This window comes from Stylophora pistillata, chromosome 4 (genome assembly GCF_964205215.1).
Source record: "Stylophora pistillata chromosome 4, jaStyPist1.2, whole genome shotgun sequence".
Taxonomy (NCBI): Eukaryota; Metazoa; Cnidaria; class Anthozoa; order Scleractinia; family Pocilloporidae; genus Stylophora; species Stylophora pistillata.
The window spans coordinates 26287731-26303146 of record NC_142522.1 but is presented as its reverse complement, the minus strand read 5'-3'; the positions used below and the strand labels follow the sequence as shown (position 1 = coordinate 26303146).

Below are 15416 nucleotides of genomic sequence, written 5' to 3'. Positions count from 1 at the left end.
TGAAATCTGTAAGCTCTTCGTTGTTCTTTCAAAGCTGGGCAGCTAAGTGAAAAAAAAATAACATGAAAATCTTGCCAGGAAAAGGTTGTAAGGAGACCTCAAGAAATTGTAGATATCACCTCGCCAGCAATTTGAGCAGGTGCGAGTGATCATGAGAAGCCTCAGCGATTAGATTTGTTGCGGAAAAGCCTGAGCAAAGACTGCAGTTTTAAAGCTCACCAGAGAATTGAATTAGCGAAATTAAAAAAAAAAAATGAATGCATAATGAGAACTGTAGGGACTCTCATTTTACATTTTTAGCTTTTGAAATTCAACTCCTATGGTTGCTTCATGTGTATCTACTTTTTTTTTTTTTAATATATTCAACTTCCGTTTATTGTTACAGGATGACGAGAGTTATGGAAGGAAGACATGTCAAAAATTGGCAATATTCTTTAGTGACCTGTTATACAAATTTGAGTAATTAATATCTTTTCTGCTTTTAATGAAATAAAGCTATTGAAATGTGAAAATGTATTCGTCTTGATGTTTTGCATACTCATAAAGTTGTAAATCGCGAATAAAACCCGAACATTGAAAAAATTAAAAACTACGTTTGTAGCTCAGTTTGACTCCCAGCAGTGATCACTATTCAAAGCTTTTCTCGATATTTCAACTGATACTCTGAGCTAAATAGATAAAGAACGGTTTCACGAAAAAATGAAAAAAAAAGATACAAAATGCTGAATGTAACACTAAGTTCTCAGTGAAGAAATATGCTAGAGAAAACTGGAAACTTGAGATTCAAAGATTTAAATACTCCTGTCATGGATGCTGTTTTATTTTTCATCGCGCGAAAGTTATTTTGTAAAGCTTAGTGGTTTACTCAGTTCTGGACTTGCTTTAATTACACCTGCTAAGACCGTTTATTCACCTGTTAAAAGAGCGAATAATAGATCAGTTTACAAAAACCTCTTAAAATTGACGAAATAACACAGACTTCAATTGCTGTTCGAAAATGGCAGAGTTTTGTCCGTGTTGTGAAGTTTGATAAATATTTTTTGGTATACACCTGTCGTAGTTTTACGAAGTTTAGTTGGTTTATTGCTTTGTACACCGTTGTAATCGACTATTCTTGCATCTTTATTTTGAGGAAAGTCTCCTCTATATAACTTTGAGCTCGATATCGTGACTGCGGTTTCTTTCCTCTGCTTTTTACCTGGAGTTGTATTTCCATCTTGTCGTGGTTGTTCTGTCGGTGTCTATTTTTTTTTTTTTTTTTTTTTTTGCGTTATTCTGAAAGCAACTTTGTGACAACATTTTGTAGTTTTCAGTTCCTCCAAATAGATATCAAGGTTAGTTACGTTGAAAATGATGGTCACAATTTGTTTATCACCTGCTTCTTTCATTTAGTTGAAGAGTCTAAGGAAAAGATGCAAAATAGTTGAGGAGTCGAACTTTCCTGCGCAACAAACAGGTTGCTTTTTCCTAGCTTTGTAAATGACACCTTAATACAAATTGAGATAAATGGAAAAAAGTCACTTTTCAAAATTTATTGAGACAGCAATATTCAGGACATTCAGCCTGGAGGCATATGTGAAAGACATGTATTTGTAAAATGTTTGGATGCGAACGTGCACGCAATAAAAATTATAATCACATGGATTGTTTCGATCGTGGGAGGCCGTTTTCCTTTGGAAAGGAAATTTACGGCCATGAAGCAAAATTTTCAACCGTCTTACAAGTGATAATCGCGTTTCAGCATCCGTACCACTCGTCACCCACTCCGTTTAGGAAAGTTCTAGCTAGGTGCTCGACAGGAAATTTGATCCAGTAATTCATTGATAATTTACCGAGGCAACGTAACGCATATCTTCTCTTGTTTTAGTAGCATCAAAATTGAAACCGATCAACTAGTTTGAATCTGGAGAAGATGAATACCAAAGCCGTTAAGTGTGGGTGTGCATACATCTGTCCATAACCCAGTGGCTACTTTAATTCAAATGAACAAACAGGAACTCTATATACGTGTTTGCGGGGCTTCACCAAAACAATATCAGTTTTCCGCCAGTCTGTTAGTTGTCATTACGTCATTATTGGTGCGGAAAGGAAGCTGAAACCTTCATTTCAACCTTAAAAAAGGTTGAAATGGCGTCTTTGTATAAATTTGACCGAGAGACGCCGTTAATCGTCTCTGTTTTTGTCATTTTCTCCGGAATCATGTTCGCCTTTTGTGGAGGCTGCACAGGTAGGGACAAACCATTGGAAGCAATGTCATATTAGCAATTTTGTTTATTAGGTAATGGTTTCTTTCGCTTATTTGACTCGTCGTCGAGAAATCCTTTGCGAATTTCCATTTTCTTTTTAATTGGCTCGTCTTTTTCTTTCTTTCGTTCGTATGCTCTGGGCTAAAAATTGAGAGTTATAATTCATGCCCATGCTGTATTTTAAACGTACAAAATTAATAATACTTCCTGCAAATGTTCATTGTTGATTGTTCGAGAGAAAAGAATAAACAACGGCTACTACAGACGTTTCGTCGGTGGTTTAAAACCTTGGTTGTAAGTTTTCTTTAATTTTTTTTTGTCTTTTTTTTTTAATCTGATTTTTGCAGAGGACGAGTGTCGCATCATCCTGTTTGAAGAACCGATAGCAAATAAGGCAATTAAGGGGCATGTGATAAGGAGTAGTGAGGTCCTTAGTGAGGGGAGCTGTCGTACGATGTGTTATATGGAGCCAAACTGTGTCTCCATAAATGTGAAACCTTTAGACGGAGGAAAGTACAACTGTGAGTTGAATAACGCCACGGTTGATAAAAGTGAACTAACCTTCTTTGAAGAAGTGGATGCTTACTACCTGGCGATTGAGGTAAATGCTTCACGTAAACTTAAAGTTTTGTTTGGAATCAGAAGAATTTAAAGTCGTACACTTGCTCTTCGCTTTAAAATTTTAGACAAGAATTTTTATTTGTTGCTTCTTCGTCCCCACCTTGATCTGAATCTGACCTCGCACCCACACCTCTTGTTCGATGTTGTACATTAATAAGAGTTTTTGTTCTTTTGGGAGGAAAGCCAACCTTATAAATATACAAGCCTGGCCATTAGCACTATTGTAATTCAACGTGGTTTATCATGTTTACTTGTAAATTTTTATTTTAGTGTGGTGACTATAAATAAATGAGAAAAATGTTCTCTCCTTTTTTAATCAGTGCGTTGTTTTTTTCCCTTTTGAACAGAATCCTTGTAGTAGCAGCCCTTGTGTCAATAACGGAACTTGCCAAGTTGGCTTTACCAGCAAAGGGTTTCGATGCGTTTGTGTTCCTGGATATGCTGGAGCAAACTGCAGTGGTACTGTAAAAAAAGTTCTGTGATTTTGAAAATTTAGTTGTCCCTGATCTGTGATCAACATATATTTTCAAAACAGAAGAAAATTTTGTTGATGGACACAAAAAGTCATCTACCTATAAGTCCTCCTCGCTAAAACCCCGAAGAAAGTTGTTTTAACCTCCATAGGCGCTTGAAATCAATTGAAAATGATGAGCATATCAAATAGAATCGGCTGGCATTTGTCACTGACGCGTGACTATATATTTGCTTTATTAACCAAGCTCGCGGTCAAGATGGCTAGATGTTTGCCGAGTTCTCAGTTCTGCATTTTTATGGACCGAGACAAAGTTTAGGTCCATAAAAATGCAAAAAAAGAACGAAGCTAATATCCAGCCATCTTGACCGAACAAGCTTGGTTAATAAAGGATTTATTATATTGCAAAAAGATCAATTCGCTTTATTAAGAGCAAGAATGACTTGCTTACTTCGAGAGCCGAGAATGAAAGCCAACTGTGTTTGTAACACATCAAACTCTCGAGAGTCGTTCTCTTCTACTACTTTGACTATCCTCTGCCACTTTTTGCGTTTCCATCACCGCAATTGTCCAAGGATTACAAACGTAGTTCTAGTTGCATGTTTTTGTAGCGCGGGATTAATGCGATCAATTCCTAGCAGGCAAAATAGGCCCATCTTGCCCGCTCGAGCAGCCAATCAGAACACAGGATTCGCTTTATCTTGCTCACGGGCGCTGTGAGCAATGTAATAACGTGACTTAATCGTGCTTTAATTGGAGACAAGAGATAGCAATTCATTACAAATCTGAGATAGTTGTTGAATCTATCACTTCGCCGTCAATAGAAAAAGCATATTCGTTTGCAACGATAAAATGGGCTCTTTAAGAGGAACTTTTTCAGGCTCAAGTTTGTTCCTACGAGATAGGGTGCACTATGGCCCCTCTTGCTAGCTCATAATACGTAATCCCCCATCCCAGGGATATGTTCTCCAGTTTTCTGATACTAACCAACAATCCAAAGGATAGAGAGGAACTGTGAGAGTTCAGATGGCTGGGTCGATATCTTTCTAGATCTTTTTAACTAAAACCTTCCTCAGACGGCTTGGGCAGGTTCGCACGCTAAGGTTTTATTTCTTTTCACAGTATTATCAAGATCTTGCAGTGACTTAAAGAGGCTCGATCCCAAAGCGAAAAGTGGAATCCGTCTGATAGATCCTGATGGTGAAGGAGAACTGTTGCCCTACCTCGTCACCTGTGACATGAGTGACAAAGACGGAGTTGGTGTGACTGTCATAAGTCATGACAGCGAAAAAAGGACTTTGGTGGATGGTTATGAAGACCGGGGGTCCTACTCGCGAAGTATATTCTACAAAGAAGCGAACATATCTCAACTGGTGAGTCTCATCAACGTTTCCCAACATTGTGAGCAGTTCATTAAGTACGAGTGCCGTGGTTCTACATTGAATGATGGCTTTTGGGTTTCACGCGATTCTGTGGCGGAATGGACCTACTGGAGTGGTGCAGTACCTACAAGTCAAATGTGCGCATGCGGAAGGAATAACACATGTGCACAACCCAGTGGAGAAACAAATTCCTACTGTAACTGTCACGTGAATGACAATGTATGGCGTGAAGATAGTGGTGTCCTTACTAACAAGACACATCTGCCAGTTAAGCAGCTGAGGTTTGGGGATACAGGTAAAGACGAAAGCAAAAATTTTGACGAGCAGGGCTACCATACCTTGGGAAAGTTTAAGTGTCATGGAATCGCCTGATTGTATGAATTAACAAAAGCTTTAACTAATACTAATAGTCGGATCCAATCGAAAACTTAAAATGAAGATTGAGAGACACTGCTATTGAGAAAAGAAACTCACGTGTGACATTTAATTTTGACGAGCAGGGATACCATACCTGGGGAATTTAAAGTTTAAGTGTCATGGAATCGCCTGATTTTAAGGAATAGCGAAATCGTTAACTAATTTTAATCGTCCCGTCTAACAGAAAACTTAATGACAACAATTGCAAGACAGTCAGTGATTCTTATGAAAGGTTTATTTAGTAATTTTTTTAAACTTATTTTGCGTTGCAATATTCCAAGAGGAATCTCACAACGATGATTTGATAATGAGAAAAATAACTCACAGTACCCTTTTCAGTTATGTTATTCATTTACTCGGCGGCAATATTTAACCAAGCTGGCCCAGTTCAGCTGCAAGCTGGTTTGAATGGGGCTTGTATAAAGAATGTAAATGACAAAATATGTATTGAAAAGCATCACTGAACTGTCAAGAGATTATAAACTTATAGAACTGGTGTAAAACGTCTGCACCGTAATCGCGATGAATTCTGTTACGACTAACTGCGCTGCGATTTTATGTGTTACTGAATATGTATCTCACGGTAGGTAAATAGGCAGTGCTATTGGTGTTTCGAATAATTCTAGCGGCTGCATTTATTTCAGTTGTTTAGATCTAGTTTTCAAGACTAGAATATTACTCTTATCACCATAGATTTAAAGTTATAAATAATTGAGAAGGAGGACATACAATTCGGCAAATTTTTGAAAAGTTCTTGAATACGCTAAAATGTTGACTTGCAAGGCAGCATGTTGGCTTTTTATAACACTGACTGCAGTATTGATATGTAATGGCTGACATTTGTAAAAGCTGAGCAAAAAGTTTACCAATCAAACTTTTGGTGTCGCATGGGGGGAAGGGTGGGGGATATTGCTATTGCCTTGATTAAATACCAAACTTTCAGGACATGATAACTCACAAAGAAAACTATTAAATTAAATTAAAAATTTACACTAACCCCGGGTTAGTCGCGTTTTGAACAACCCGGTCTCGGTGTATAAATTCCACTTACACGAGATATTAATTTAACTTCAGTTAATTAATCCTTTGATCATGAATCTCATCTAAAAATTATTAGGAGGACTTAGACGACTCTCGGTCTCGATTTAAGATAGGACCAAAAAAAAAACTAATCTTCCCTATCGACTTCTATTGTAATATTTTGAGTAGATCCAGTTGTTTTAAAGGCCGTTTACACGGCAGAAAAATCGGGTACGGACGTGTCAAAAAAGTAGTACGGACCGCATAATTTTAGCCGATTACACGGATGATGTTTTACCATGGGTCGGATAAAAAGAGGCATAAGGATCAAGTTAGCAAGGTTGCGTTTACACTGCAGTTTTTGGGGGACCGGACCAATTTCTTGCATGGGACTACAGTATTTGGTACAGCTGTGTGCTGTTATCGAACATGCGTACCGTATTTACTCGAATAAGCGCCGCGGCGCTTATTTAAAAATTGTACTAGACAAATTGACTTTTTCTATATTTTTATTCAACGGTACACTTTCTATCTGTCAATTTTCCAATGGACTGATGCTAAACTGATAGTGAATCTAGAGTTACTAGAGAAATTCATGCGGTGAAAAAACCCCGAGCGTTTCATAACCCGAGCAGAGAAATACAGTCACTTTGAACTAAAATAATATCGCATTTAAAGAATATAAATTGCCGATGCTGTGGCAAAATTGTTTTATTGTGTTTTTCCTTGTTATACGGAATTCCTCGAATAAGCGCTGCATCGGGGGTGCGGCACTTTTAGTTTCGGTTGAATTAATTATCATCACAGGCAACTTTAGAGCTATCGATCTAATGACAAAGAAATTCCAATTCTGTTAAGCTCTAATTTTGCGATAACTTAATTGAAAAGCTGAAAGCATTCTTATGAGCGAATACTTTGGAAAGGAACTTAAAGTTCTTACGCAACGTGGGAAGAAGACTTTGTGTTAGTACACAAGAATTACAAAGAAGATAACATGCCATGACTTTAATGATAACTTTTCACAAGAGATTATTTACGCTTTGACTTTGAACAAGCATTACCTGCTGGACTACAGTCGGAGCCTGCGTTATCATATTTTGGGTTCTTCAAAGAGTCATGGTCATCGCGAGAGAGCTGCCTTCAAATGATGTTTTGCTAAGCTCTAAAAAAGTTATAATATTAAAAAGTCGGCAGGGAATCAAATTAGCCCAGTGAATAAATGGAGTAAGTTTCTATAGAAACTGTAGTGCTGCATCGGTAGAGGTATTACAAGATAAAGTGGTTTTATCAACTGAGTTGATAATGTGGATTGGCGTCCGTAAAGAGTCTCAAAAGCCGACGTTTCAAGCGTTAGCCCTTCGTAACAGCTAATGAATCACTTAGGCTGCCTCGCCGTTGGAAATAAGAAACTTGAAGTTGTGGGCTACATTTGTTCAAGTATTTACGCCCCGTGATGTAGGTCACTAACAGGAGGGGAATCAAATGGTCCCATTCAATTTACAAGTGCTCGTAAAATTTGGCTTTTGCGCGAATGGCTCGCAAAAATTACACGGGTGCTCGCTTGCTCGTGCTCGCAAATTTTTGCAACTGCTCGCATGCTCGCATTCTCGTTAACACGTGCTCGATTGCTCGAAATTTCGTTAATCCTGCTTTGTATTTATTTTTTATTCATACATAAACGATAAATCAGTTATGATATGGTTAAAACAAGAAGTTTGAAACATCCTTACCTGCGGCTTCAGTCTTTCTTCAAAAGTTCAGCCTGTAACTGTTTTGGAGGCGCTGTGTGTATTAGCGGGAAAAACGCCGCGAAGCTCCATGAAAAGCATTTCGCTTATTGATTTATTCTTTATCATAATTTATTGTCGCAGGCTTTCTGCTTGAGAGGGATACAGTTTCGCAATTCAACTATATGATCATTTATCTGCTCACTTGTTTCTCTGGTTATTAACAAGTACCCAAAAGATTTCATTTCTGTTAATACTGGTTTTGCATTTTCCCTCTGTAGATTCGCTTTCATTACTTGAAGCTAACCTTACAAGTGTTGTTTCTTTGACCAGTTTCCCGGGTATTTTACCCAATGACTTAAACCTTCTTTCGCTTGAACAAGAAAACGAGATTGCAACATGATCTATTTACTAGGAAATTCTGATAGGAAGCTCGACACGACGGGAGGTGACACAATCTCCTGTGGTTCGTAGACATGATGGATTTTCCAGTGTGTAATGGAAAATATAATGGACGGAGTCATCATATTTTGAAACAGTGTACTCGGATCGCATTTAGTAGCGGTTTTTTCAACCTTGGAAGCTTCCTAGCCACTATTAATAATAACTATTAAAATCTGATGCCAAACGGTGGCATATGAAACCCGATTAAAGAAAACAACATTAATAACAACCCTCGGTCGTTTGGGGTTTACCAGAAATTCTTTAATGAAATGTTGCTTTAATCATTTTGATTACAAATTAAAGGCCTAGCTAAACGAGGAGACATGTAGAGAAACGTTATGTCTCCATGTCGCCCGGAAACACGAAATGTAAGAATTCTTCTCGAAAGGCACCCGCGAAGGTAGAAAGTAATCTAGAGAAATACTACTATTACAAGTACTATTTGACCTTCAGAGCTACTACTAGAGCTTGTCAGATCTGTTCGGCTGTAATTGGTTAGGACTAGAAGCCTCCAAATAAATAAAGCTTCATTGCCATTGAATCTTGTTCAGTCGATCAGCGGGAAACCAGTTTGCCGATCATCGAAACCGAAGCGGGAGTAACACTAAATGATGAACTTAGTTTCAGTACTTATATAAGTGATATATGTAAAATGGCATGTAGGAAAGTTGGTGTTCTAGTACGTCTCAGAAAAATGATTACCGGAGAAGCGAAGTTACAATTGTACAAATCAGCAACTCTACCTAACTTAACATATTGTCACATAGTGTGGCATTTTTGCAAAGGGTACAAGAACGGGCATTACGTGCTGTATATAATGATAGAAACGCTACGTATGAGGAACTCCTAGAGAAGGGAAGACTCTCTAGTCTTGAGAACAGACGGTTACAAGACATACTAATTTAAATCTATAAGGTTAAAAATTCACTAGCTCCAGAGCATGTATGTAATATGTTTTTTAGCAAGTTAAGCATTATAACTTACGAAGTGATTTTCCTGCTCCCAGATATAATACTGTTAATTTGGATATATCAACAAAGTTGAAATGGTAAATTGGCCACCGTAATGATTACAAAAGCTGACGTTTTGAGCGTTAGCCCTTCGTCTATTCGCTCGGACGAAGGGCTAACGCTCGAAACGTCAGCTTTTGTAATCATTATGGTGGCCAATTTACCATTTCAAGTTTGTTGATATATCCAAATTATTTCGTTACTCCCACCGACGCAGCCCCAAACAGTTTCTTTCGAAACTATCAGCCTATATTCATTTATAATACTGTTAAGTTCATGCTCATCTTAAAGAGGTGGGTATGCATAGTGGCTTTTGCTGTGTGGCTGCCTGGTGTATTGGGAGTGTGCTCCCCTACCCTCTATTAAATTCGTCTTATTTAAATTTTCTAGACGTTTAACTTTCTAAATTCTGTATATACATGCTATTGCTGCTTATATGATTGTCTGTAACAGTTTTATATATTGATGCTTTTTATATATATTAATGATATTTTGAGAATATATCCTTAATATTTTTACATATACACTATTTAATCTTATATTATACTCATGTTATTCATTTATAGTGTCCACGATTAGCTTTTAGCTAAATACCTTGACACGTAAATAAATTTTATGTATGTATGTAAACCCAAAATGCTTGTTAGACCGAATGTCACGTTATTTACATTTCATAAGAACTATATAACCGAAAAAGCATACCATCCATTTTAGCGTCGGGTTAGAGAGAGATGAAGAACTTTAGATCGCAGGCTTTGGATCTAGTACATCTTCTTAAGAGCTCTTGAAGTTCCAGAACGTCCACCCTGACTGACTCACGTGAAGCTACGTGACGTAATTTGGCATCAAGTAGGGCACAGTTGGCAGTAAGATGCTGGGACTGGTTAACCCGCCCTAGCTTTGCACCTATTCTTCTGTTTTGGAAGTGTCGGCCAGATTATTAGCTACTACTTGGCGCAAAACAACGTGCCCTATTAATAAAAGAGAGATTCCGGCTTGCGGAAAATTTATGAAGTAGTCGAAGTGCTCTCTGCTCGCCATCTGTATTTTCTAAAGTGTTTGCTGCTCGAAAGAAAAATTTGTCAACTGCTCGTCCTCGCAAAAATAAATACACTGCTCACATGCTCGCAAATGCTCGCAAAGACCATTCGATACCCCTAACAGGTGCCCCTTGTTCTCTGTTTGTGTCAAGACATGGCCACATTGCAGGAATTACATGGCAATGTAGAGAGCGCTTAGTTTATTCCATTTATAAGCAATTTCTTACAAAATGTAAATACCCAGACTTCCGCTAGATACACATGCACTGAGTATAGGGCCTGTACCATCGTGGTTACCTTATTGAAGTCATTCCTATTCCGCGTGGACTTGTCAGTGAAGCGCCAAGAGCACTGCATTGTTATGATAATGACTGTTTATGAATAATGGCTTTTTCAAAAAATTTAGAACGTTTTCCAATTCTTTTGAATAACCTGCTGGCAAGAAATTCGATCAGTCATTGATGATGACATATCATTGTCCGACGATGGCATAACAGCAATAATGAATGGTGTATAAAAGTTTTCATGGCATTAGCAGAAATACAATGGCGCTTCTATATCTTCCTCTTCAAAAATAATGGTCATTTCCTTAATCACACACCATTGATTGCCACGGAAAATATGTGATAAATGAAATGCCTTTGAAAAACCAAGATCTTTCCAAAAAGGACCTGTCCATCAAAAATTAAGACTGTCATATGGGTTCATTGACCTAACAGTTGGTACGTGCATGACGTTGTAATTATTTTTCAAAAGTTTTCAGCCGTGAGCCAAAAATCCACCCTCTCTTTCTGTATTTTTTGTGTTTGGCACACTGGAGGTACGTCACTCCGATCACTTTTCATCGGGAACTCTGGGAGGATACTGATAAGTATTTAGAAAACCTCTTTGAATTAACATTCTGTATCGGGGATATATATTACACCCACTGAAATTTAAACAGGTTGTTTCCTTTGCCGTAAACCAGTTTCCACTTATAACAAAGATGAATTCTTCGGTATATTTCAAGATTGCATCCGCAACTTTCCCTTTCATCATTTCTATCCTATTCGGAATCAGAGCGATATCAGTTTTCGCTTGTTCTGGTGAGTTTGAATCTAAATGTTGCAAATGATTGCTGTTCTGTGTAGTTTATTTTTTTCATTAATTTCTTTACTTTTAATAATCTAAAAAGAATGTGATGATGCATTCAACTCATAACTGGAAAAATATCACTTCCGAGGTTCTTAAGACTCCAAAATCACTCAAGGCGGAAATACTATGATTATCTTCCTGCGTTCAGGAGACTGATTGTCTCAACCAATCTTTGATGATTGATGCTGGATTTTTTATTGCGTGAATCTTTTAGTTCTTTTTTCACTGAAGACAATTCCGACCTCATTTTACTCCCCGTTGTCTCTACACCAGGATGCAAACTTCTGGACAAAGTTGTTGGAACAACCCTGGTAGAACAGTCTTAACAGCGCATATTTTCGTGAATCTTCCAATAGTCGATTATTACTTTTAAGGCCAATTTAAAGTTTTACCACACACATGAATAAAATGTTTCAAATTAAGACTGCAAAAAGCAAAGAAGAGCCCCTCAGTGACATCTCTGACGACGACAGAATTTAATTCACACAATTCAACAAATAGATGTAGAAAACGTGTTACTGAAAATTTGTTTATCCAACAAAGACCTGTCAAATGCGTGAAGAAGGGTTTAGAAAAACGCAGAAGCTCTAAGCTAGACGAAAAGATGACGGTTTCGAATGGAGTTTTTTTCAAATTTTGTCTCCAGTCATTTGGCAGAATCCTCTTCAGTATCAGTCACGAGAACTATGTACGTATAAGTCATAAGACTTTCTTTCAAGTAGGATCTTCATATCACGATAAAAACGGTTTCTACTTTAAAGACTGACAAATTCTCAAAAAAAATCTTCAGCAAAACAAGCAATAGCATGGACTTATGGAAGGTTGTAAGACAAAACACAAGCTACAGGAAAGGGGTAAGACTCTTCAAAGCAACGCTGTTGGAAGTGCTTCGAACACAGACGTGAGTCTTTGGGCAAAGATGTCCTTCCAACTGCATGAATCCAAGCTCGTCGAATCGCTGCATCATTCGAAAAATTGTGGAAACGAATTTCGGGATAGTTTTTCCTGTTTTTAGCTTGAATACTACACTCAAAAGCAACGCAATGCGGCATTTTGCTACCAATTTTACCGAGGGCAAGGGGATTGAGCAAGCATTTTACGTCATCACCCCAGAGAGCCTTGCACGCCGATCAAAATGGCGACCGCGGGACGTTCTAGCTGGTCATGAACGCCTCTTTTGAGAGGCCAAAACAAAAAATCTAAGGGGAGAGAACATTGTTCTGTCTGAAAACTCTACTTTTGGACACTTAAAGAGCATTTTCGAAAACAGTGGAGGATCTTTTTAAAAACGTGAAATTTTGATCTATAGGGCATCCTACTTACACAATCTAAATGGCTAACACCCACCTAATCTAACTTTAGATCAGTGGGTTCAAGCCGTTTTAAATGATCATCTCAGTCTTTCCAGTAGCTTAATAAATATGCATAAACATTTCGACCAATCAAATCCCTCACTCATCGGTGAACAAGCCAAGGTGATCGCTGCGAAATGCGTCGGTTAAAGTTCCTCTTCCTTGATGTGAAGAATATTGGGCGCGATGGAAAGAAAACCACTGTATCGATTCCGCTGAGAGTGGATCTTGGGAAGCAGCCTCATAAGAGTACGGAGGAAAATAGTCAGGACACCAACAGTCCAGTAGAACAAGATGTCCCTTTTGACCATCTCGAGAAGCAGAAACTCTCAACTCAACAGTAAAATCGTGTTTTGAGTATCTGTACTAACTGGGAAAAGGTACGGGAAAAGTTGCTGAATTCGTACATTGAAGAACAGCATCTTCCAGACAATACTAACTGTGTGAACTGTCAAAAGAGTATCGCTACAACACGATGTAAATACTGTGGCCCTCGCCAGTACTTCTGTGTTGAATGTGCGCGAGCTCTACATGTCAATCGAAACAAGTTTCATGTACTTGAGCAATGGAAGGTGTGTATGAATATTTTGGGCCGGTTGTATTCTAGCTACTTTTAGTGTAACATATCTGGTTAAACTGTACTTTTATCTACTTCTTACTTTCTTTATTTTAATAGGATGGGGTATTTTCTCCTTTGTATGCAGATGAGGCAACTGTTAGCTATATGGCCATACGTGCAGAACCGCAACAGTAAAGCTCTTCAGACTTCTGGATGCCTCAGGTCAGCTCATTTCATTTACAGTAGTTAGAAAATACTAGAATGGTTTTAAAACGAAGCGTTCTTTTTCAATTTAATATGTTCCTTTGTCACATTTTCCTGCCGCTTGCCTAAAATCAAGAACGCTGATGATAATGATACGATATTTAAATTCTCTCAATACGTCAGGGCCAATAATTGGCTGTCCAATAATTTCTAAGTATTGGATCGAGTAATGTCCTGAACGATCCCACGTGCAAGTAAGTTTTGTAATAATATGGCTTGCCCTTAAGTCCAAAGAGAAACAATAAACTTGGCTTGCATCTATCTGTAAGAGCCTTTTCTGACGTGCTGGGAGAATATTGGCCCTTGGAATTTTCTGTAGAGACCTCGCTGCACTTGGTTTCTACTTTCAAGACCTCGGGCCAATATTCTCCCAGTATGGCCCTCGCAGTTGGTTAATAAGGTGTCTACATGGCCCTCAACAAAGTAAGAGGTATGTAAAGCTGTATGTAATGTTATTTTTTTTTCGTTTTGTTTACTTAACTTCATAAGTTGTTCATTTTATATTTTTATGAATGTCAGGAAATCATCACCTCAAATATGTATAAGTGTGTGATTGTCAGCCGCATGCTGTCACACTCTCTAAATGTCAGTTCTGGCCAGGGTCACCAGCAAATCCCACCACAGGATTCAGCTTCAAACTGATGGAGTTTGTGGAGAAGGTCTTTCTTCATTGTCAAGTGTCCCTGCTAAACATCACAGAAGTGATCACAGAACTCAATCCTCAGCTACAACCAACACATGTAGGTTTGCTTGCAAAGAGTCTTTTTCAGACATATGACCAGACTTTTTTTAATTGATTGATTTTGGTTGGACGGTCTGTTTTTTTCTTAGGTGAGCTCAATTTACAGTATCCTTAATTCAGAATGCTTTGAAGAATTCAGGTATGTGTGGTTATAGGTTGAGAGTATCAAAGCTGCTAATTTGTGGACGTACAAGGTCTACTAAGGTATTATTGATATTAGAATAAATATAATTATTACTACTATTATTACTGTTGTTGTTCTTGTTATATTATTATTATTATTAATATTATTATTATTATTATTTTTAGTAGTAGTAGTATTAATAGTAATAGTAGAGGCAGTCACATGAATTACAAGTGCTTCTTTTTATAATTATTATATTTCTTTATTTATTATCTAGTTGCCCCGCTTAAATATATAGATGTCAAACTCATGCTTTGCTTTTGTCGCTTTTGTGTTCATATGATTCAAAGATACATTGATTGTTTGTTTTAAGGTGAAGATTCCATTTACATTAATTTACAAGACATATTTCTTGCTGTACATGTACATCTACTGACTTGCTGTAAGAAAATAATTAGTCCTAATTGACATTTGTTGTTTTCACGTGAAGGTATTTCATGCATGAGTTCAAGCATTGTACAAACTACAATGGAAATTTGTACAATGGAGCTTGGTGTCCTATATGTCCAAGGGTAACTATACATTGTAATTTGTTCTGAATAGTAGCTTGCACTTGAGGAATATTATTATGGCATTCATTTTGGGGCACACAAAATGCACTCATCTTTACACTAGTCCTGTAGTTCTGCAGTATTCATTTTAAGTTGTTATTGCTGTTCTGTTTTATATCTATTTTTCTCTTTTCCCCTCTCTTTTGAATAGGATGAGGGTGTACTCATTGAAAGCATGGTTGGGTGCTTTGGATTGTGTAGAAAAAGGACAAAGGGCATGTTTTAGGAACACCCAAACATGGAACACTCCT

General features: G+C 37.7%; 1 protein-coding gene and 1 long non-coding RNA gene across 2 annotated transcripts; both read left to right on the top strand.

The window, feature by feature from the left end:
* Positions 1-1638: 1638 nt before the first annotated feature.
* LOC148733070 (neurexin-4-like) lies at positions 1639-6003 on the top strand. The gene is made up of 4 exons (XM_088758982.1): positions 1639-2227; positions 2594-2847; positions 3215-3326; positions 4462-6003. The coding sequence occupies exons 1-4, from the start codon at positions 2128-2130 to the stop codon at positions 5091-5093; spliced, it is 1098 nt and encodes a 365-aa protein (XP_088615108.1). The 5' UTR covers positions 1639-2127; the 3' UTR covers positions 5094-6003.
* An 8093-nt stretch (positions 6004-14096) lies between these two features.
* On the top strand, positions 14097-14663 carry LOC148733069 (uncharacterized). Its single transcript, XR_016000368.1, has 3 exons — positions 14097-14111; positions 14249-14428; positions 14520-14663. It is a non-coding gene; the product is annotated as an uncharacterized LOC148733069 (long non-coding RNA).
* The last annotated feature ends 753 nt before the right edge of the window (positions 14664-15416 follow it).